This window comes from Sesamum indicum, linkage group LG12, assembly GCF_026168435.1.
Source record: "Sesamum indicum cultivar Baizhima isolate 11 linkage group LG12, ASM2616843v1, whole genome shotgun sequence".
NCBI classification, from domain to species: domain Eukaryota; kingdom Viridiplantae; phylum Streptophyta; class Magnoliopsida; order Lamiales; family Pedaliaceae; genus Sesamum; species Sesamum indicum.
In genome coordinates, this window is record NC_142668.1 from 8,258,043 (window position 1) to 8,282,302 (window position 24,260).

General features: G+C 33.7%; 4 protein-coding genes across 4 annotated transcripts; 2 read left to right on the forward strand and 2 right to left on the reverse strand.

The window, feature by feature from the left end:
- The first annotated feature begins 261 nt into the window (after positions 1-261).
- On the forward strand, positions 262-5,140 carry LOC148784829 (uncharacterized). Its single transcript, XM_088876528.1, has 4 exons — positions 262-386; positions 464-577; positions 1,196-1,316; positions 4,937-5,140. Exons 1-4 carry the CDS (start codon positions 304-306, stop codon positions 5,138-5,140), a joined length of 522 nt encoding a protein of 173 aa, XP_088732654.1. The 5' UTR covers positions 262-303.
- Positions 5,141-11,155: 6,015 nt separating this feature from the next.
- Positions 11,156-12,778, forward strand: LOC105178539 (malonyl-coenzyme:anthocyanin 5-O-glucoside-6'''-O-malonyltransferase-like). Its single transcript, XM_020699371.2, has one exon. It carries the CDS (start codon positions 11,316-11,318, stop codon positions 12,669-12,671), a length of 1,356 nt encoding a protein of 451 aa, XP_020555030.1. The 5' UTR covers positions 11,156-11,315; the 3' UTR covers positions 12,672-12,778.
- Positions 12,779-14,335: 1,557 nt separating this feature from the next.
- LOC105178617 (malonyl-coenzyme:anthocyanin 5-O-glucoside-6'''-O-malonyltransferase) lies at positions 14,336-15,948 on the reverse strand. Its single transcript, XM_011102127.3, has one exon. It carries the CDS (start codon positions 15,914-15,916, stop codon positions 14,564-14,566), a length of 1,353 nt encoding a protein of 450 aa, XP_011100429.1. The 5' UTR covers positions 15,917-15,948; the 3' UTR covers positions 14,336-14,563.
- A 4,749-nt stretch (positions 15,949-20,697) lies between these two features.
- Positions 20,698-22,290, reverse strand: LOC105178538 (malonyl-coenzyme:anthocyanin 5-O-glucoside-6'''-O-malonyltransferase-like). The gene has a single exon (XM_011102030.3). It carries the CDS (start codon positions 22,252-22,254, stop codon positions 20,902-20,904), a length of 1,353 nt encoding a protein of 450 aa, XP_011100332.2. The 5' UTR covers positions 22,255-22,290; the 3' UTR covers positions 20,698-20,901.
- Between the last annotated feature and the right edge of the window lie 1,970 nt (positions 22,291-24,260).

Below are 24,260 nucleotides of genomic sequence, written 5' to 3' on the forward strand. Positions count from 1 at the left end.
GAACCATCTTAAGTTTCCTGATAGTTACATATCTAATTTGACTCGTTGTGTCGACATGAAGGAGTTGAAGTTTCACGGCTAAAAAGTCATAATTTTCACGTATTTATGTAGAAGTTGGTCCCAATTGCCTTCCGTGAAATGCATCCTGAGCCTGTGAGGAGTGCGTTGACAGAGGTCAGCCTTCTATTTCAGATTTTATGTTCGACAACGTTCCATGTAAATAAGGTACAAGAATTGGAAGCTAGTGTCGCCACCATCTTGTGCAACATCGAGAAAATATCTCTGTCAGCTTTCTTCGACTTAATGGAGCACCTAATTATTCACCTGCCATATGAAGCACGCGTGGGAGGGCCTGTGCAATACAGGTGGATGTATTCATTTGAGAGGTAAGTACACGAGTTATTCTAGTTTTCTTGAAATAGTTCTAGTGTCATTTGGTTTCTAATAAATATTCAGTTATTAGATATCTTCGATATTTAAAAATGAAGGTGAAAAACAAAGCACACATCGAGACATCAATTGTAGAAGCTTACGTTGTAGAAGAAACCGGTCTATTCACTTCTCACTACTTTGAGCTGTAGATTCTTTACAAACGGAACAGGCCACACAAAAATGACGACCTCTGTATGAACGACACTCGTATCCAACGGTCTATTTTCAACTAACCTAGCCAATATAGTTGTGCATCAAAAAAGAGATGACTCAGTAGATCAAAAAATCATATAATCGTGACATACATATTGACCAACTGTGAAGTAGTCACGCTATACTACGAATAAGTGTAAAGTACCAATATACTTTATTCACATTGTTATTTTGGACTTTTAACCTATATATTAATATGCATGTGAACATGTCTTTTTTGACTGAACTTTACGAACATCACCATTCGGAGGACCGCATTGTTGAGGAAATAGTAGCTACTCAATTCAAGGATTGGTTCAAACATCATGTAAGTTGTGTCTTATGAATTGTGCTACAACTGTAATTTGTCAATGTATGGTTTCTCTAATATGTGCAACATAGGTGAAATTCGAATTGAATTACACGGACAACGAGCTTTCGGTGTTGTATTATTGAGGTCCTACAGCTAAGGTCACAACATTCCCATGCTACTTTGTGAATGGATACAATTTCATACTAAACTTCACAACGTAGGCAAGTCTATTGTGAACCGTGGGGTATATATCAAAAGCTCATCATATACAGACATGGACTGTAACTTTTATGGGATTCTCGAAGAGATAACTCAGTTAAATTATCCACTTATTCCAAATATACAGATCGTTCTATTTAAATGTTGTTGGATCGATCCCGTGAGAGGTATGAAGATACATCCTTATTATCACCTCGTTGATGTAAACTTCAAGAAAATATACTAAAAGAACGAACCATTCATTTTGGTACAACAAGCAGTACAAGTCTACTAAACGAAGTACCCTAGCATGAAGAGAGATAAAGTGGACTGTATAGTTGTCTGCAAAACAAAAGCCAGAAGAATAATTGATGACTCTCGATGGACCGAAATTGCGTTTCAAGAAGGTCAAATAATACCTACTCCACAAGTTGCGATGGACAACCATAATTATGACCTGCATAACCCAAATGGTATACAATTAGTCGTTGAGCTTTCTGTTGGTAGTCAACAAGGAGCACCTAGGTACATCCTAATTGGGGAATTGTGAATCTGACGACGAGTCTGATGAAGATAACTTTGACGAGAATTACGAGACTGAAGAAGACAGTAATTATGCTTGAAAGTTCAGAGTTTGATTAATTATATTTATCATTTTAAAAATATTTGTTCTATTTAGGAATAGTTATAAATAGAAAAGACCATTTCTAATCCGTTCCAAATAGTCACGGTTAATATAAAAACCGTTCCTCGTTGTACCCGCATATTGTTAAAGTTAACATAGGGACGGGAAAATAAATATAAAACCGTTTCTAAAACTATTGCAAAATTATTAAAAAAAAACAAGAAAAATTCAAAATTTAGGAATGGTTATAGTAAATTGACCGTTCCTAGAGGAGTTCCAAACAATTTTCAATTGGCACCATATGAAAAGTGAAGGGAAATTCAATTTTAGGAAAGGTTGTTGAATATTTGACCGTTCTAAAATTAAGTTTAAAGTAAACCATTCCTAAAAGTATAAAGAAATCGTTCTCTACATGAATAGAAATAAAATCGTGCCTAAATTTGAAAAAAACCGTTCCTATCAGGCACAAATTATTCTTAGTTCACTTTCTGGTTACGATATCTCCACATCCGTGAGCCCGATTAATTTCAACTTTAAACACATACAAAAACTATACATTTGTAAATATATGTAGCAGTCTGATGTAAAATCACATCGTCTAATTGACATTTGCATCATTTTCAATCTCGTTGCTTGTGAATCAGATATGACAACTCAGTATCCGTATAAAAAGTTTCAAAACTTTATTGAATGTCATATTTTGTCGATGTAATCATATCCAACGGTCTGATTAAAATTTTAACGGCCTGATTAGGCGGTGCAGTATAACAGTATAAGAGACTACTAACATTTGCATAATACTAACAATATTGGAAATACAAATTTACTTGATCTGCTGAACATGTATCAATTTATCGAAAAGAATTATATGTGTCCATTGGTTTACATAAATTTATGGTCAATTTTTTCTTTGTTCATTAACATGTTCGGAAAGATTTTTTCTTTATTTTTAAGTTTTTGTAATAAAAAAACTTAATTTTGGCACTTGTATTGAAACGGTCATACAACTATAGGAATTGTCTTTTAAAATATATCATAAAACAATATCGTGATGTTTGGAACAGTTTTAGCAACAAGTAATTGAATAAGTAACCGTGCCAAATATTCACCCAAACTCTGTTTAGCACATGAAACGATATCGTTTAACTTACTTAGGAATGGGCTTAGGAACGATTTAGTTATAACAGACCGTCCCTAGGCCACAAAAAATCTGTTTAACACATAAAATGACATCATTATACTTAATTAGGAACAATCTTCGGCACGGTTTAACTATAAGAGACTGTTCCTAAGCCCATTCCAAAAATTACTATATATTTGACACTTAATAGATTTTTTCTTCTCTCTCTTTCTCCCTCACTCACACTTGCTTTCTCTTTTCACCCGTTTTGTCTCCCGCCATCCGCTGTCCGCTTCTTTCGCTTCTTCATCCTGTCTAGTGTCCTTTTGCCAGTTAGTTTTCTTCTTCTTTTTTTTTTTCTTTTTCCCTTCTTTTTTTTTTATGTATTTTCTAAAAATATTTTCAGAGAGTGTACTGAAAATATTTTCAGATAAGGTTTCTGAAAATATTTTCAAAAATATTTTTCCACCCATTTTTCTGAAATGGGTGTTAACCATTTGTGAAAAATTCCCGTTAAAAATTTGTGAAAAACTTTTTGAAACTATTTTCAGAAACAGTTTCTGAATAAATAGTGTCAAAAATTATTTTTGAAAATATAATATATTTTTCTAAAATTAAAACATATTTTTCTGAAATTAAAAGAGTTTCTTATATATATATATTTCTGAAAATATAATATAATTTCTGAAATTAAAATATATTTTTGAAATCAAAATATATTTTTTTGAAATTATAAAAGTTTATGAAAATATAATATATTTTTGTGAAATTAAAATATATTTTTCTGAAATTATAAAAGTTTTCGGAAATATAACATATTTTTCTAAAATTATATAAGTTTCCGAAGATTTAATATATTTTTCTGAAATTGAAATATAGTTTTGAAATTATAATATTTTCTGTAATTTGTATATTTGTGTGAAATTTATTATATATTTGTGTAATTTATTGTACAGTGTAAATATTTGTGAAATTTATTGCATAGTTGTGTAATTTATACAATTCTTATGTATTGTATCATATTGTTCAAATTTTTTGTGAAATTTATTGTATAATTCATGTAACTCTTGTATTTTTTCATTAATATTATTATTGACACAATATTAGGTTAATCTTTCCAATAATATTATTATTTACATTATTTTTCAGTAATAGCATTATTTGACATGTTCACAATATTAGGCTAATTTTTTGAACAACATTATTATTTACATAATAATGTCAATAATCACAACCTTTAAGCTAAAATTTCAAGTGATAATATTATTTATATAATAATGTCAGTAATCACTAATTAGACCAATATTCTAAATAATAATATTATTTACATAATAATGTCAATAATCATAAATTAGGCTAATACTCCCAATAATAATATTATTTACATAATAATGTCAAAATCACAAAATTTAGGCTAATATCTCAAAATAGTAATATTATTTACATAATAATGTCAATAATTACAAAATTAGACCTATATTCTCAATAATAATATTATTTACATAATAATATCTATAATCATAAAATTAGACTAATAGTTCCAATAATAATATTATTTACATAATAATGTCAATGATCACAAAATTTAGGCTAAAATTTTCAATAGTAATATTATTTACATAATAATGTCAACAATTATAAAATTAGATTAATATTCTCAACAATAACATTATTTACATAATTGTGTCAATAATCACAATATTAGGCTAATATTTCAAATAAGAGTCATTAAAAATGTATAGTTCCTTTTAGCCCATGTACGAATGGATCAAGCATTGCTTTAAGCTTTTTTAGCGCATCAAATGAATTTTTGCCAGTAGAACTAGTCATCTTTATCCATTTTTAATGTCAGGAAAAAGACAATATTGACAGAAAAAGTGGATAAATTTGAGTAGTACTATAACAAAAAGTTCATGTGATATGTTAATGAAACTAAAGGAACTATGCATTTTTAAATAATTAAGGAGTACAATAATCATGAATTCAACATAAATTATTAAATTAGGGTATTTTTTTCAACAATTACAAAAACTAATATTTACTATAATTTATATAGATTTTGTCTAGTGGTACGATTCCTATACCACGTGGTCGTGACCCACCACTTCCGGCAGCGTCATCTGATGCTTCCCAAGTTAGGGAAGCAGTCTTTCGACCACCCCCACCACCTGACACGGCCGGACTGTCAGCCGCCCTGCAGACTCTAAATGATGCTGGACCATCTAGAGCGGCACAGGTAGCTGAGGAGGCCGGACAATAGTTTACCAAGCAGCTACTCCACCATCACCACCACCAGCAGTCCCCCAACCATTGTGCGCCAATATATCAACCTTGATGATGCAAGCTAAATTTATTTATGAATATTTTATAGTATTATTTTATCTTAAAAATTACTAATTATCATGTCCTTTTAGATCTATCTGCCGCTTGTACGAGCTCATCAATGCGGTGGTGCAAGGAAACTTTCCCCCACGTGTGGCCATATTTGAGGAGGTGCCACCAGAGCACCAACATTTTTGGTTTAAGAGCATGAAGGTACTGCAATTAAAATTAATTTTTTATTATCTTGCAATCTAAATTGTTTAATGAATTTTACTAATGTTCTGTTTAATTTTCTTACTGTACATGACTTACTGGAGGGGCCATGACGATGAGTCTATTTTCTGGGTTTTCCACATGTGGGTCGAAAAGTACATGCGCAAGATATTCTCCGTTGTCCGGTCGAGCCTTGTCAAGCCACTTTGGCTGGCCAACGACGTATGAATCCAACTCCAGGCGTATTGAGCTAGCGAGGACCTCCAGTAGGAGTCTTCGAAAAATAAGGCGAACCAGGCAGTGAACCCCACCGGTGCCTTCGATTGTGTACAGCGGGGGATCTTTCTCTGTCGGCATGCACAAAAGGAAGTTGGCAAGTACATTACAGTATTTTTACAGGTTTATCATTATTTTATACATATTATGCTAACTGTTTTATTCTTCTATAGGAGATAGAGCTCGGTAGGCCGCTCAAGCAAATGGAGTTGTTCACCAAATGCTACAGAAGATGGAGGATGATGGGTGAGGTGGTCGTAAGTACTTTACTAATATTATTTTTTTTAAAAAAAAATTACTTCTTAGTTAAAAGTACTAACAAATTTGTTTATTTTGCTGGAGACATTGTAGAAGTTGATGGAGGATAATCAGTCTCAGCCTACGGCCGATGACCACCATATCCCCGCCTAATCGGAGGTTTTGTTGGCGATGATCGAGCAACAAATGTGGCTGGCTGTAGTCGAAGGCAAGAACAAGGGCCGTGTATCCGGCCTTGGTTTAGAGGCCCACTTCCCAGCAAAAATTTTAAATAAGTGTTCCTAAATAAGGATGGCCATTCCTAATACCATTCCTAATACAGTTTTAAGTACGTGTTTCTAAATAAGAACGACTATTCTTAATACCATTGCTAAAATAGTTTTAAATTCATTTTCCTAAATAAGATTGACCATTCTTAAAACAGTTACAGAAGACTGTTTCAAACAAAAATTTGACTGTGCCTAATACTATTGCAAATATTGACAAACAAACCATTCCAAAGACCATTGTTAAATATATCACCAATATAAATAAATAAAGTTCGAAAATTCAGGCATGAGTATTATAAAGACCATTCCAAAAGTAGCGCAAAATAAGTAATATAATCGTTTCAAATTTCATTCTATCTGTTTTTATTAAAAAAAAAGAAGAAACTTTTTTGCACAAATTCAATATTAGGAAATGTCACCAACAATGTGTTACAAGTGACCGTGTTCTTCATTAACCGTTCCTAAATATTCATAACATCGTCTACAAGGACAGAAGGCAAACCACTCCAAAATTCGATTCAAATTAATTCCATCGATTCTAAACCGCTCCAAAGGAAAAAAAACCGTTCCTAAATTAGTTCGAAATTCCACTTTTTTTTTTTGTTGTATTGTAAACTAGATACCATGGTCACTGAGTGTGTATAAGTAATTTACACACTTGAAAATATACCATAAATTTAAAAATATATACATAATTATAAATACTTAAGATTATAAAAAAATAATATTACAGATAATTTTAAATCATAAAAATTAAAATTATTATTTTATATAACAAATTTAATTAAATAACTTACACCCTAAACCCACCCACCACCATCCCTTATCTTCTCCACCATGCCTTGGCCCTTGCTTCCATGTCGCTGCGTCGTAAGGGGGAGAGGCGCCTCGAGGCTGGGCGACGACAAAGAATTACAGATCGGTAGTTGGGCAGTCTGGGGGCGATGTCGTGTCTCCTCCCCTCTCTTGGGGCCGCAACGTTGTTGTCCCCTCTACTAGGGTTGGGGATGTCGTCGCTCCCTTCTACGAGGGGACAGGGGCAAATAGGGGGATGGATTGGGTAGGTAGGTGGATGGCGGGTGTTTAATTTTTTATTTAATTTATATTATATAAAATAATAATTTTTTTTGTAATTATACACAATAGAAAATTCTAAATTAATGTTATATAATTTAACTTTTTCTTCCATGTAAATGCTTACATAACACAAAAAAAAAAAAAAAAAAAATTTGGTTAGCAAAAGCCCAAAAAATTCCCCCTATTTTTTGTCCATATAAGCAAATTCAGACCACTTTTAGAAATTCGGTGGGCGGAGTCCTATAATTGCAAAAAAAAAAAAATAATAATAATTCCAGGATACTTTTTGCCAACCCTATATCACCACAAAAAAAAAAATAGGATTTGGCACGGATCCGATGACCATTCTAAAGCACGTGGCATATTAGAACGGGTATTGGCTTTCATGAGGAATGAAAAATGGTCGATGACGTCATGATCCTCATTTTTTATGTGTTATTGTTTTGGCACGGTAAAACCGTTGCAATGGTGTTCCAAATTAACAGTTATAATTTTTGTTCTAAGACCGGTCCAAACTTGTAATGGTAAACAATTGGAATTCCATTTCAAACACATGCTTAAAATTATGGATGGTCTTGAGTTGGTCGTTTCTATATGTGAGACAATTGATGTAAAAAAAATGACCATTAGTAAATGTATTCGAAATGAGGTACAATTTGAAACAATTTAAGTACACAACTAGTCTAGTATTACAACAATCATTCCTAAGTATGAGTTCTACGTAAAACCTGATGTGTTGCAACGACCGTGACTAAATGAGTTCCAATTTGGAACAGTTGTTGTGTATTATTAATGTTGTATCACTAAGCCCGTCCCAAAGACAGTACAACAACTATAATTCAATGAATAAAAACCCGTTCCTATGTGTGGTCCAAAGACTATTACAGGATGTAAATTAACGATTATTTTTTAACGGTTATTTATGTGTTCTAGTAACCGTTCCAAAGATCGTTTCAAATTTTTCTATATATATATTTTTCTCTCTTTCTATTTAATGTCACTATCTTCTTCCATTTTTCTTATATTCTTTCTATTTTCTCAATCTCTCTCGAATCTTCTTGATCTCTCACTATCCCACTAATATTTTTATACTCTCGCTCGTCAGTCTCTCTCAAATTTTTGTTGATATTTGAAGTTATTTTAATCAGGTAACAACTTTAATCCTTTATTTGTCAGTTGATTATATTTGTTGTACTTTTATCAATTAAATTTAATGTTATAATATATATATGTGTGTGTATGTGTGTGTGTGTGTGTGTTACAATAGGAACGGTCATCACCAGTGTGTTACAATATCTGTGCTAGTTGGGAATGGTCTTTCACCAACTGTTCTTAAATTTTTGTAACGTCGTCTATAACGACGGATCGTAAACCGTTCCAAAATCCTGTTCAAAATGATTTCTTTAATTTATGACCATTCCAAAAGCCGGAAAACCCGTTCCTAAATCCGTCCTAAATTCCACATTTTTTTATAGTGTATTTAGGATCCTTGTTTTGCCACCGCCTAATATATGGGGCACTAAATAGAATTAAGCCAATTTATTAAACCCTATTTGTTGTTAGATGTGGCTTATTGTCTCACATTAAAAAAGTATAAGTGAAACTTAAACACTTTAAATTATAAATATAAAAAGTTTAAGCTAAGCTTATTATCTCATATTGAAAAAGTATAAGCTAAAACTTAAACACTTTAGACTATATATATGTAAATTTTAAGCCAAGCTTATTATCCCACATTGAAAAAGTATAAGCCAAAACTTAAATACTTTAGATTATAAATATAAAAAATACTTAAACCAAGCTTATTGTCCTACATTGAAGATTAATAAGCTAAGCTTAAAGATTTTTGACTATAAATATAGAAAAAAATTCCAAAAAAAATTTATATTTCACTGGATAATATATTTTTTTTAAATGGTCAAAATCGATTTTTGATCGTTTTTGACCGGTCCTCACCAATTTTTGACCACATTGTTTTTGGATGTATGAATCAGGGTGGACACATGGCTGGTTCTCCCTTGAAATGGTCAAATTGGCCAGTCTAATCCAACTATCTTTTTCTCTATGCTCATGATCAGGCTCAACAAGGTTTCGAAAATAAATTTAAGCCTTCATAAATTCATACACTAGAAAAAAATTAGTATTGGATAAAATATTAAGGGAAAATTGCAAAATTAGCACTGTAACTTGGGGGGGGGGGGGGTTGGCATTATTGGTCCTACAACTTTACAATTAGCAATTTTAGTCCTGTAAGTTCCAAAAAGGTTGCCATTTTAGTCAGCACGAATTTGTCAGAAATTATGGACGAGTTTACTTTTCCCAACTTTAATGAGTATTTTAGTCCATTTTTAATTATTTTGTATCACAATGCATATACTTGCTCATTCTCAGCTAGAACGGTATGGAAGCCTAGGCTTATTGGAAAAATATTTGTTTATATTGCATTTAGATATTTTTTTCACTAACGGAGGAGACTCTTTAAGAGAATGGAACCGAACGAAAGTATCGAGTTACAATAGAGAATACTTTCAAATTCTGAAGATCAAAGATGGAATTTTTTGTGGAAATTCTAGAAAAGGGAGAAGATTATCTCCAAATACCGAATGAGGGTTCGAGCGACACCCAAGAGTATTTCCAGATTTTGAAAAAATAGAGAAAGAATTTCATCCTAGGAATTCTAAAGAAGGTCAAAAAGCCGGATCCTAAATCTATTGCTGCTTGAAAAATATTTTTACCTCACAAAAAATTTCTAACTATAAAAAATTCATTGTGGTCCTAAAATGGGGTGTGAAAATTTGGTATGATCCTCATATATGTTAACAAGGCAACATTTATAGAGAAACCTTGCTGCCTTGTTTCAAAATTGCAACACCCTAAAGGCTGTGCTAAAATCGGTTGAGCCTACTCATGCATGCGTCAAATATATATATATATATATATATATATATATATATATATATTAAAAATGCAAGAACAACTATCCCCAATAGAGGTTCTTCCTAACATTTTAGAACTTTTTAAATCACTCTATTTTCTTTTTTTTATATATTTTTTAAATAACTTCACCGACTTCGAGTCAGTCCAATTGTGTGTGTTTTCTAATGTTAATTCAATTTTTTTCTATTAAATGCATCTTTTCTAATTTGTATCTTTAATTTTTTTATTTTTTAATTAATAATTTTTCTTTTTAAATAAAATTCAAATAACGAGTCCACTTTCCTCACTCCAGTATGCCCCCTGGCCAGGAACGGTATACTATCCGATTGAATTTTCTATTTTAAGTATTATTTTAGTTTTTATTTCATTTAAATACACACCATAATTGTAAAAACTTCTTTGAATAGAATAAATAATATAATTTATGCACATAATATATATACTAATTTAAACAAAAAATTGGATAAAAATATTTCTACTCTAGAGCCTCATAAATAATAATAATCAACAAACAAGGTGTAGTTTTGTTTTGGTCCATCTGGAAGTATTACATTAATTTGGGAAAAAATGCAAACAATCCCATTGTGATATTGCAAATGAGCAAATTACCCTCTTATAGAAAAATAAATAACAATTTACCCCCTTATGATTTTTAAAATAAAGTAATTTACCTTCCTGTATAAGGAAGTAAAATGTTTCATTTTAAAAAATATAGAGGGGTAAATTGCCATTTTTTTTATAAAAGGATAATATGCTCATTTTCAATATCATAATAGAGTAAATTGCTATTCACCCCATTAATTTGTGTTTATTATGGTTATTTAATTTCGCATTATTGTCTATTACAAATCCAGAATCGCATATTAAATTTGAGAAGATCCATTCACATCATAATGGCAACTTTCTAAAAATCAAGAATCCGAATTTAAAATTTTCACCAAATCGACTGTATCTCCATCTTTTGATTTTTGGGAATGGGCAGTGTCTCCATCTACCATATTGAATTATAGCCAATTTCTGAGCGTCCTCCTCCAGAAACACCAGTGCATAAATACCAAAACTCGTTCAGACGTGAAAAACGCCATGGCTACCATACTCGAAACATGTCGAGTTCCAGCTCCATCAGGCGCCGCCGCTGAGTTATCGGTGCCTCTTACTTTCTTCGACATCCCTTGGCTGCATTTCCCGCATCCGATTCGTCGCCTTCTCTTCTACGACTACCCTTGTTCTAAGCCCCATTTCTTGGAGACCATTGCTCCAAAACTCAAAGAATCTCTTTCCTCCACTCTCGGCCACTACCTCCCAGTAGCAGGCGATTTGATCTTCCCGTTGAACTCTGAGAAAAAGGCCGAAATTCGGTACGTTGCCGGGGACTCAGTAGTTTCGCTGACAATCGCCGAGTCTGGTAGTGATTTCGATGATCTTATTGGAAACCATGCGCGTGATGCTGATCAGTTCTACGAGTTTGTGCCCGATATAGATCCTGTAAAAGATGAATCCGAGTACCAAAGGGTTCCTGTTATGGCCCTGAAAGTGACTTTGTTTCCGGGTCGTGGTATATGCGTTGGGTTCGCCAATCTTCATTGTCTTGGTGATGCGAGTTCGCTTGTCGGTTTTATTCAAGCATGGGCTTCGATCAACAAACTCGGGGGAGATGAGGAATTTCTAACCAAACAAGGTGAATCTTTGCCGATTTTCGACAGATCTGTCATTAAAGACCCGCTTGGAGTTGATACCATCTTCTGGAAAATAATAAAAGAGGTTCCTTTGAAATCATCGTCTTTTCCATTGCCCACCAATCGAGTCCGAGCGACATATATTCTCCACGACACTGATATAGAAAAGCTCAAGTATTTGGTTTGGGCAAAGAAACCAGGTCTCAGTCAAGTCTCTTCTTTCGTCGTCACGGTGTCCTATGTCTGGACTTGCTTGGTGAAATCTGGGGAGCAAGTTGATGATGATGTGCTGGAATACTTTATTTTCGCGGCGGATATACGGGAACGGATTGATCCACCAGTTCCTGCCAATTACTTCGGTAACTGCTTGGGTTATGGGGCCGCCAGAATCGAGCATAAACAACTTGTCGGGGAACAAGGGTTTGTGATGGCTGTAGAGGCTATCGCCGACCAAATCAAGAATAGGGTAAACAAGAAGGATGAAGTGTTAAAAGGTGCTGAGAATTGGCTATCAAAGATTAAGAAAATGACTGGGATAAGGTCAGTGGGGGTGTCTGGATCCCCAAAATTCGACTTGTCAACTGTGGATTTTGGATGGGGAAGGGCAAGAAAGCTGGAAGTCGTGTCCATTGATGGAGAGAAGCATTCCATATCTTTGTGCAAGTCAAGGGATTCAGAGGGAGGATTGGAGGTTGGGATGTCTTTGCCGAGGACACGAATGGAAGCTTTCGCAGCTATCTTTGATGACGGATTAAGGTTCTGATAGTGCATGTCATGTTCGTACAAAGTACTGTGGTCTGACAATTCAACTCTGTTTTCATTTATAATTATCTGCTTTTGATTGTTGTCTGCCTGCATGCTTTCATTTGAATTAAGAAACAAAGAAATTCTCTAGCACATTTTGTTTTTTTGCTTTGACGGATTGATGTTTGAATGACTGTTGAACATAGGTGAATCGACACTGACTTGATCACAATGATTCCAAAATACTCTCAACATACTTTCCTTTAGGGTAAATTGCAATTCACGCGTTATAAAATATAGGCAAACAATTCTTTGTAAAAAATAAAATAATGATTTATTCTTTATATTTTAAACTATAGTAATTTTTATCTCTTTATAGTTTTAAAATTGAAGTAATTTACCTTTATAGGTAGGGAACTAAATTGTTTCATTTTTTAAGATACATGGGGTAAATTACTATTTATTTTTTATAAGGGATAATTTGCTCATTTTCAATATCACAAGAGGGCAAAATTGCATTAAACTCCTTTTTGTTATATTCGTCCTTGAAGCATCACCAAAGATTACAGTTAGACCCCATTTGCAAATATAAAATTGCACCTTTTTTAAAAAGAAATTATAAAATTGTACCTTTCCGGACAATTTTACCCAAATGAGTGCATATGGACTAAAACTGCTTTTCAAAAGTTGCATAGGAGTAAAATTATCCGAAAATCAGCCAAAGAATTAAAAGTAAGCAATTTCATAAGTTACTGGATCTAAACAAAAATGAATATAGTTAACGAACTAAAATTAAAATTAGGCATACTTAACGGACTAAAATAATACTTTTCCCGTTAACATTATTACTAACTTTGCATGTAGCGTATTAGATATCAGTTGAGGCTTACGTCTGCAATGATTTTCAGGTACTGGAAAGAAGCAGAAGGCTAAGTAAAGACGAGATAACCCTAAGGCTCGGTGATGGCAGCACCGTTGCTGCTGAAGCTATAGGGTTCTTAACTTAGTTGTTAGTGATCCTGTTAGGCTATAACTAAAATAGTGTTAGTTTGTATCTAGTATGATAAAAAATATCATTTCAATTTTATTGTTAGACAATGCCAGTTTTGAATTTTTGATTAATAAAACTTACTTTTATTTTATGAATGATGGATCTTTCAATCTGCTGGGTAAACTAATTAACTAAATAATGGAGTTTATATTCTGGAAAGATATGATTCAGTCACGACTGCTAAAAAATGGAATATAGATAGTCTTGAGAATGCACAGATCTAGCATGCAAAGCTAGGGCATATCTCTCAAGACATGATTAGGAGGCTGGTGGATACAAAGAGTTTAGAAATAGACAATTTGGCCAACGTACCAAACTGAGAGTCATGTCCAAAAAGAAAAATGACCAAAAAGCCCTTTGTGGGACAAAGCACACTTGCAAGTGGTTTGTTGAATTTGATCCATTCATACGTATGTGGGCCACTAAATACTCACTATGATTAATGTAAAAATACACTAAAACAAATATGATTTTTTACTATGATTAAAGTAAAAATTTGTAGTGAATATTGATTAATTACAATTGCACAACGGCTATTAACTGTTGCTTGTGCAAGCTAGACCAAAATATTTCCTATAACTAAAAACTAATGCAAATATTTTAGTTATACATAAAACCATAAGGAATATTGATTAATCATAGTAAAAGCTTAAATTCTCATATCGAATTTATACAATCGTATGAAATAGTATTGAGTTGCTACAATTTTAAATGGTGTTGATATAGGATCTTGTTATTCTATTAATTCAAATAAAGTATACTGGCGGTCCGCAAGATATTCGGTAGATCATGATAAACCAAAAGCAAAGCTGAATTGTCTATGCCAGATCACAATTATTTTTACCAACTAACATGCACTATCAGAACCTTAGCCCATCATTAAAGATAGTTGCAAAAGCTTCCATTCTTGCCATCGGCAAAGACATACCAATCTCCAATCCTCCATCTGAATCCCTTGACTTGCACAAAGACATGGAATACTTCTCTTCATCAATGGTTAGGACTTCCAGCTTTCTTGCGCTTCCCCATCCAAAATCCGCATTGGACAAGTCGAATTTCGGGGATCCAGATACCCAGAAGGCCCTTATCGCATTCATTGCTCTCATATCTGATACCCAATTCTCAGCACCTTTCAACACTTCATCCTTGTTGTTCACCTTATTCTTGATTTGATCAGCAATAGCCTCTGCAGCCATCACAAACCCTTCTTCCCCCACAAGCTGTTCGTGCTCCATTATAGCCAACCCATAACCTAAGCAGTTGCCAAAGTAATTGGCAGGTACTGGTGGATCAATCCTTGCCCTTATATCTGCTGCGAAAGAGAAGAATTCCAGCTCATCATCATCAACTTGCTCCCCGGATTTGACAAAGCAAGTCCAAACATAAGACGCTGTGACAACGAAAGACGACACTTGAACTAGACTTGGTTTCTTCTGCAAGACCAAATCCTTCAGCTTTTGTATATCAGTCGGGCGGAGAATATATGTGGCCCTGACTCGGTTGGTGGGTAACGGAAAAGATGTCGATTTCAAAGGAACCTCTCTTATTACTTTCAAGAAGATGGTATTAATTCCAAGCGGGTCTTTGATGACAGATCTGTCTAAAATTGGCAAAAATTCATCTTGTTTGGTCAGAAATTCCTCATCTCCCCCGAGTTTGCTGATCGAAGCCCATGCTTTAATAAACCTTACAATCGAACTCGCATCACCAAGACAATGAAGATTGGTGAACCCAATACACATACCACGCCCTGGAAATAAAGTCACTTTCAGGGCCATAACAGGGACCCTTTGGTACCCGGATTCATCTGTTACAGGATCTATCTCTGCCACAAACTCATAGAACTGATCAGCATCCCGTGCATGGTTTCCAATAATGTCGTCGAAACCACTAGCAGACTCAGCGATGGTCAGTGAAACTGCTGAGTCCCGAGCCACGTACCTTATTTCAGGCATTTTCTCCGAGTTCAATTGGAAGATCAAATCACCTGCTACTAGGAGGTAGTGCCTGAGAGTGAAGGAGAGAGATTCTTTGAGTTTTGGAGCGACGGTCTCCAAGAAGTAGGGCTTAGAACAAGGGTAGTCATAGAAGAGAAGGCGACGGACGGGATGGAAATGCAGCCAAGGGATGTCTAAGAAAGTAAGAGGAATCGATAGCTCAGGGGCGACGCATGGTGACGCTAGAACTCGGCATGTTTCGAGTATAGTAGCCATGGCGTTTTTCAAGTATTGTAACTGAACAAATGGTCTATATTTATACAGTCGTGTGTTTATGGAGGAACGTGCTTAAAAAAGATTTTATACACATCCCGCCGATAGCCGCCTAAGGTTTTATGCTATAACTATAGTATAATTAATGGATATACATTTACATTGAGTATATTTTATATATTGGACTAAAGGCAATTTTAGTCTCCTAATTTTAGGCAATTCTCATTTTAGTCCCGTAATTTACTAGGGTTCCATTTTAGTTATTTATAACTTAAAAAAGCTCAATTTTGGTAAACATTTAGTTGAAAATTTGCCTCATTCACCCGAAAAAGTCACATGGCCTTCACGTGACGTTTTAAATTGGAGGTTTCATTTTTATTGATTTAAAAAGTCACATGGCCTAACGGATTAAATGCAATTTTAGTCCCCTAACTTCAGGCAATTCTCATTTTAGTCCAATAACTTACTAGGATTCCATTTTAGTCCTTTATAACTTAAAAAAGCTCAATTTTGGTACACATTTTTATTTCACTTCGTCGCCACATGAACTTTTTAAGCCAATAAAAACGAAACCCCTAATTTAAAAAGTCATGTGAAGGCCATGTGACTTTTTTCGGTAATTGAGGCAAATTTTCGACCAAATGTATACCAAAATTGAGCTTTTTTAAATTATAAAAAATTAAAATAAAACCTTAATAAATTACGAAACTAAAATGAGAATTGCCTGAAATTAGAGGACCACGATTACCTTTAATACTTATATATTTGATATTTGAATGAGCGTTGAAAAAATGGTGACGGGTTAAGAGCCTACTCTAATTAAAAGACTAAATATAGATGTGCATCGAATAATTTTAAATATTGATGTTTGAATTGATTGTTGAAAAACTAATGACGGATTCAGAGGGGCGCCCCCTTAGGTTTAATGCTATAATTGTTTTATAGTTAATGTTAATGTATACTACGAGATCATAGCTCTGCGCAATTCACATAATGCTTAGAGGGTTTATATGTATCTATCTATACTATATATTTATGCCTTATATAAAAATGTGTTTGGTTTCATTGTGAAAAGACATTCATATTCATATTTAGCTAACCTTTTTAATAATAATACATCAAACTTTATAAAAGAATAAAATTCTATGAAAAAATACAATTTAAGAGTTCTAATACCTTTAAACTACGTCAACAATGATAAGTATATCCAACTAAAACAAAAAGATAAATAATCAAATAATATTTTTACTTGATTAATTTGGTAGAAGATTAAAAATATTAATTTAGTAGGCCACAGTAAAATTTTAAAAAATTAGCATCGGGATAATACATAGAATACTAATATACACGGGAAAAACAAAATATATATATGAAAGAATAAATATAATAAAATCTTAAATAAGCATTATCAATCTCATTTAATAGTGTTGATCGCTTTTCTTCTCAATTGTTGGTTTCTACAATTTTATTTATTGTACTCCGAGCGCTTGGGATGGATCAAGGTTACACCTTTTAATTGGGTTATATATATTACTTTAGATCATTTAATATTTGATTTTTTGTGTTTCCATCATGCTTTCCGGGCTAATCTATTTTCTACCGGGTGGTCTTGTAGGACCACAACACGCTGAGCAAGGCATCAACCTATTGCCCTCCTAATTGCTCAAGCTTGGTTTGATGCCTTGCACCAATATCCTATTTGTGACCTCTATTTTCCGTTAGCTTGGGAATAGACCACCAAGGTAAATCATTGTTGGATGCCTAGCTCCGCATGTCTTGAAGCTAATGACCATTACTAAAAATAATTTCATGAGGTAACCCGTTTATGTAGACTATATTTTTCAAGAGGAATTGGAGTACTTCATTTTTCATGATCTTGGCCTGGGGCTAGGCTTCCACCTATTTGCTAAACTACTCCATTGCTACTAATAGAAATTTGTGTTGTCCTTGTGTAGCAGGGAATGACTTACAATGTCGCTATCCATTTCACAAACGGGTTGATTGGATTAAATATTCACATTGATTTTTTATTGGGTATTTTATTTAATTGGAAGAAATAAATCCATACTTATTTTTTTGTTCTTTGATTCATCCATTGTCACTTTATTGATGCATATTTATTTTATGTTTCTCTATGTTTTAAGTTACGCCACCCCCTTGATTCGGTTTCAATTCCCTCTATAACTTTTAATATTATTTTTCATGCTACTACAACGTTCTCGGATAATTCATTTTTTTTAGTGGTATCAAAGCCCGTTCGGTGTTTGTGGCATTGAATTTAACTATATTACATGTTTGTAACATGTTTTAAATGTTTAATTGATTTTTCTAAGCATAATTTAATAGACATGTGCTTTAAAGTATATAGTTTAATTTTGTACATAAAATGGGTATCTTGTTTTTCTAGAAAATTAGATTTCTTGAAAATTAATGTTTTTAGTTTTTTTTGCAGAAAAAAAAATTAGGTTTTCTCAAAATAGGCTAGTAACCGTTATCGGCAGGAGGCGCTTGCATCATCGCTGATGCTCCAGTCTAGCAGGCGCACAGCGCAGGTAGAGTGCTTCGTGTGCACTGCTAACCAGCTGTTACCGGTCGATTGACAGTTTTAGGCCAAACCTTGATTGACTAGAGATCCACTGCAGACTTAGTGGATCGCATAGATTTTGGAGGTGTGATCATCCAATAGGGTCATGCTAGGCTTTTATTTTGCATGTGATGTGTTTTTGATGAATGCTTTAAATATTAGATACTTATTATCATTCTTATTTTGTGATCGATGAGGTCTTCGTCAAATCCAAAAATTAACTCCCACTTGGTTATGCCAAGTTAACATTGGATCCCTAATGGAATTAAGACAAATGTTTGTTTGTATTACAAGCCATCCATCCACGACAATTAGTAAGGAAGGTAATTTCACCTAAACATGGACTCGCAAGTCGTGGCAAGTATGGAATGAAATAGAGTTACACTATAGTTGTGTACAAAGTGAAAACGCTCCTATTTTCCTGTCTCATGAGTAATGGCGGCCACAATTGAGATATGATTTGGTTGATGCGTCAGGCTTATCCCTAGTGATGAAGCTCGAAGACCTTAAAGTTGGCTTTGATAATAACACATACGTAGATGTGATCCTTCAGTCACTTTCTCTATCGTAAGGCTTGTTTATTATTAACTTCAACATGAATGGGCTTGAGAAGTCCACTAATGAGTTGATTAATATAGTGGTCCAATATGAGGTAATGACCAAAAAGTGAAAACCATCGGTGTTGGTAGGAGAGACTTCAACCTCTAAAGCGAAAGGCAAGAGTGTTGGGCGTTGGAAAAGGAAGAAGGGAAAGGCGAAGGCGAAGGCTGTCGTCGCAGCTTCAGTCATTTAAAGCACTCCTGTTGCTCCAGTGGCAATGGACAAGAGAAAGAAGAAAGCTGGCTCGGAGTAGTAGCCAAGTGCAAACAGTATCTAATTCTACTACTGTAAAAAAGAGCATTGGAAGAGGGATTGCCCCAAACTCCTCTGCAAATAAGGTATGTTTATTGTTAAGGTTAACATTAGGAAAAAGTATTATTTTAGTCCGCTAAGTATGCCTAATTTTAATTTTAATCCGATAACTATGTCCATTTTTGTTTAGTCCGATAAATTGCTTACTTTTAGTCCTCTGGCAGATTTTTGGATAATTTTACCCCTATGAGTGCATATGGACTAAAACTGCTTTTCAAAAGTTGCATAGGGGTAAAATTGTCCGAAAATCAGCCACAGTACTAAAAGTAAGCAATTTCGTAAGTTATTGGACCTAAACAAAAATGGACATAGTTATCGAACTAAAATTAAAATTAGGCATACTTAAAGGACTAAAATAATACTTTTTCCGTTAACTTTATTACTAACTTTGCATGTAGCGTATTAGATATCGGTTGAGTGCATACATCTGCAATGATTTTCAGGTACTGAAAAGAAGCAGAAGGCTAAGTAAAGACGAGATGACCCTAAGGCTCGGTGATGGCAACACCGTTGTTGCTGAAGCTATAGGGTTCTTAACTTAGTTTTCAGTGATCCTGGTAGGCTATAACTAAAATAGTGTTAGTTTGTATCTAGTATGATAAAAAATATCATTTCAATTTCATTGTTAGACAATGCTAGTTTTGAATTTTTGATTAATAAAACTTATTTTTATTTTATGAATGATGGATCTTTTCATCTGCTGGGTAAACTAAATAATAGAGTTTATATTCTGCAAAGATATGATTCAGTCATGACTGCTAAAAAATGGAAAATAGATAGCCTTGAGAATGCACAGATCTGGGATGCAAAGCTAGGGCACATCTCTCAAGACAGAATTAGGAGGCTGGTTGATACAAAGAATCTAGAAATAGACAATTTGGACAACGTACCAACCTGTGAGTCCTGTCCAAAAAGAAAAATAACCAAAAAGCCCTTTGTTGGACAAAGCACACTTGCAAGTGGTCTGTTGGATTTGATCCATTCAGACGTTTGTGGGCCGCTAAATACTCACTATGATTAATGTAAAAACACACTAAAACAAATATAATTTTTTACTATGATTAAAGTAAAAATTTGAGTGAATATTGATTAATTACAATTGCCAATGGCTATTAACTGTTGCTTGTGCAAGCCAAACCAAAATATTTCCTATAACTAAAAACTGATGCAAATATTTTAATCATAGATAAAATCATAAGAAATGTTGATTAATCATAGTCAAAACTTAAGTTCTCATATATAATGTTATGAAATAGTATTGAGTTGCTACAATTTTAAATCGTGTTGATTTAAGGCATAGACAATACTCAAATTTTTTTTGAAGCGAAAACATAACAATAATGTGATACATAGGGTCTTATTATTCTATTAATTCAAATAAAGTGTACTGGCGGTCAGCAACAAATCTATTCCGTAGATCATGATAAACCAAAAGCAGAGCTGAATTGTCTATGGCAGACCACAATTATTTTTACCAACATAACATGCACTATCATAACCTTAGCCCATCATTAAAGATAGTTGCAAAAGCTTCCATTCTTGCCTTCGGCAAAGACATACCAATCTCCAATCCTCCATCTGAATCCCTTGACTTGCACAAAGACATGGAATACTTTTGTTCATCAATCATTAAGACTTCCAGCTTTCTTGGGCTTCCCCATCCAAAATCCGCATTGTACAAGTCGAATTTCGGGGATCCAGATACCCAGAAGGCCCTTATCACATTCATTGCTCTCAAATCTGATACCCAATTCTCAGCACCTTTCAACACTTCGTCCTTGTTGTTCACCTTATTCTTGATTTGATCAGCAATAGCCTCTGCAGCCATCACAAACCCTTCTTCCCCCACAAGCTGTTTGTGCTCCATTATAGCCAACCCATAACTTAAGCAGTTGCCAAAGTAATTGGCAGGTACTGGTGGATCAATCCTTGCCCTTATATCAGCTGCGAAACAGAAGAATTCCAGCTCATCATCATCAACTTGCTCCCCGGATTTGACAAAGCAAGTCCAAACATAAGACGCTGTGACAGTGAAAGAAGACACTTGAACTAGACCTGGTTTCTTCTCCAAGACCAAATCCTTCAGCTTTTGTATATCAGTCTGGCGGAGAATATATGTGGCCCGGACTCGGTTGGTGGGTAACGGTAAAGATGTCGATTTCAAAGGAACATCTCTTATTACTTTCAAGAAAGTGGTTTTAATTCCAAGCGGGTCTTTAATGATAGATCTGTCTAAAATTGGCAAAAATTCACCTTGTTTGGTCAGAAATTCCTCATCTGCCCCGAGTTTGCTGATCGAAGCCCATGCTTTCATAAACCCTACAATCGAACTCGCATCGCCAAGACAATGAAGATTAGTGAACCCAATACACATACCACGCCCCGGAAATAAAGTCACTTTCAGGGCCATAACAGGGACCCTTTGGTACCCGGATTCATCTGTTACAGGATCTATCTCTGCCACAAACTCATAGAACTGATCAGCATCTCGTGCATGGTTTCCGATAATATCGTCGAAACCACTAGCAGACTCAGCGATGGTCAGTGAAACTGCTGAGTCCCGAGCCACGTACCTTATTTCAGGCACTTTCTCCGAGTTCAAATGGAAGATCAAATCGCCTGCTACTAGGAGGTAGTGCCTGAGAGTGAGGGAGAGAGATTCTTTGAGTTTTGGAGCGACGGTCTCCAAGAAGTAGGGCTTAGAACAAGGGTAGTCGTAGAAGAGAAGGCGATGGACGGGATTGGAATGCAGCCAAGGGATGTCTAAGAAATTAAGAGGCATCGATAGCTCAGGGGCGACGCATGGTGGAGCTAGAACTCGGCATGTTTCGAGTACAGTAGCCATGGCGTTTTTCAAGTATTGTAACTGAACAAATGGTCTATATTTATACAGTCGTGTGTTTATGGAGGAAGGTGCTTAAAAAAGATTTTATACACATCCCGCCCATAGCCGCCTAAGGTTTTATGCTATAACCATAGTATAATTAATGGATACACATTTACATTGAATATATTTTATATATTGAATTAAAGGCAATTTTAGTCTCCTAATTTTAGGCAATTTTCATTTTAGTCCCGTAATTTATTAGAATTCCATTTTAGTTCTTTATAATTTTAAAAGGCTCAATTTTCGTACACATTTGGTAGGAAATTTGACTCATTCACCCGAAAAAATCACATGGCCTTCCCGTGACATTTTAAATTGGGGGTTTCATTTTTATTGGTTTAAAAAGTCACATGGCCTAACGGATTAAATGCAATTTTAGTCCCCTAACTTCAGGCAATTCTCATTTTAGTCCTGTAACTTACTAGGGTTCCATTTTAGTCCTCTATAACTTAAAAAAACTCAATTTTGGTACCCATTCTTCCACTTCGTCGCCACATGAGTTTTTTAAGCCAATAAAAATGAAACCCCTAATTTAAAAAGTCACGTGATGACCATGTGACTTTTTCCGGTGATTGAGGCAAATTTTCGACTAAATGTATACCAAAATTGAGCTTTGTTAAATTATAAAAAATTAAAATAAAACCTTAATAAATTACGAAACTAAAATGAAATTACTTGAAATTAGAGGACCACGCTTACCTTTAATACTTATATATTTGATATTTGAATGAGCTCTGAAAAAATAGTGACGAGTTGAGAGGGGGGCTCGCGCCCCCTACTCTAATTAAAAGACTAAATATAGATGTGCATCGAATAAATTTTAAATATTGATGTTTGAATTGATTGTTGAAAAACTAATGACGGATTCAGAGGGGCGCCCCCTTAGGTTTAATGCTATAATTGTTTTATAGTTAATGTTAATGTATACTACGAGATCATAGCTCTGCGCAATTCACGTAATGCTTAGAGGGTTTATATTTATCTATCTGTATTATATATTTATGCCTTATATAAAAATGTGTTTGGTTTCATTGTGAAAAGACATTCATATTCATATTTAGCTAACCTTTTTAATAATAATACATCAAACTTTATAAAAGAATAAAATTCTATGAAAAAAATACAATTTACGAGTTCTAACACCTTTAAACTACGTCAACAATGATAAGTATATCCAACTAAAACAAAAAGATAAATAATCAAATAATATTTTTACTTGATTAATTTGGTAGAAGATTAAAAATATTAATTTAGTAGGCCACAGTAAAATTTAAAATAAATAGCATTGAAATAATACATAAAATATATATGAAAGAATAAATATAATAAAATATTAATAAGTATTATCAATCTCATTAAATTGGAAATGTTTTAGAAAAAATTAAAATGAGTGAATTTTAACTAATTAATTTATATTTTAATATTAATCATAGAAAACTATTTTAAGATTGTACTTTCACGTACTTTTGATTCTTATCATAATACATTGGATGTAAACTAATACTAATAAATGTAACTTCTGACTAATATATATAATAGTGAGAATCTTTTGAATATATTTGTATTCTGAGAAGACTTTCACACCTTTACTGGAATATTCTTTTCAATAATAAATAATTAGTTGTAAGAACAAAATTTAATCAAAGAAGAAAATTATTTAGTATTCCTAATTTGTCTAAGCGTTTTGTAGAATAAATAACATATTCTAAAAGATAATTGGGCAAATAATATTTTAACGTGATTAGTTTTTTAGGAATGATTTTAAATATTTTCTTTCTAAAAAAAATGATGTACCTGGCATTGTCAAGTTTAAAATTAGTAGCATGTGAGGAAGATGAAAATACTACTCCAAAAATGTAAAATAAGAAAAAATAAAGATAAATATTGAAAAAATTCAGATAAAAATCCTCAAATATTATCAAATTAGAAGTCCTATTAAAAGTTTTAAAATGAGTAACTTATGA

Excerpts from the sequence above, each read along its gene's own strand:
- LOC148784829 (XM_088876528.1), top strand. The coding sequence starts at position 304 with ATGGAGCACCTAATTATTCACCTGCCATATGAAGCACGCGTGGGAGGG. Across the intron at positions 387-463 it reads TGGATGTATTCATTTGAGAG|ATATCTTCGATATTTAAAAA; the intron begins GTAAGTACACGA and ends TTCAGTTATTAG. Across the intron at positions 578-1,195 it reads ACTTCTCACTACTTTGAGCT|CTCATCATATACAGACATGG; the intron begins GTAGATTCTTTA and ends ATATATCAAAAG.
- LOC105178539 (XM_020699371.2), top strand. The coding sequence starts at position 11,316 with ATGGCTACCATACTCGAAACATGTCGAGTTCCAGCTCCATCAGGCGCC.
- LOC105178617 (XM_011102127.3), bottom strand. The coding sequence starts at position 15,916 with ATGGCTACTATACTCGAAACATGCCGAGTTCTAGCGTCACCATGCGTC.
- LOC105178538 (XM_011102030.3), bottom strand. The coding sequence starts at position 22,254 with ATGGCTACTGTACTCGAAACATGCCGAGTTCTAGCTCCACCATGCGTC.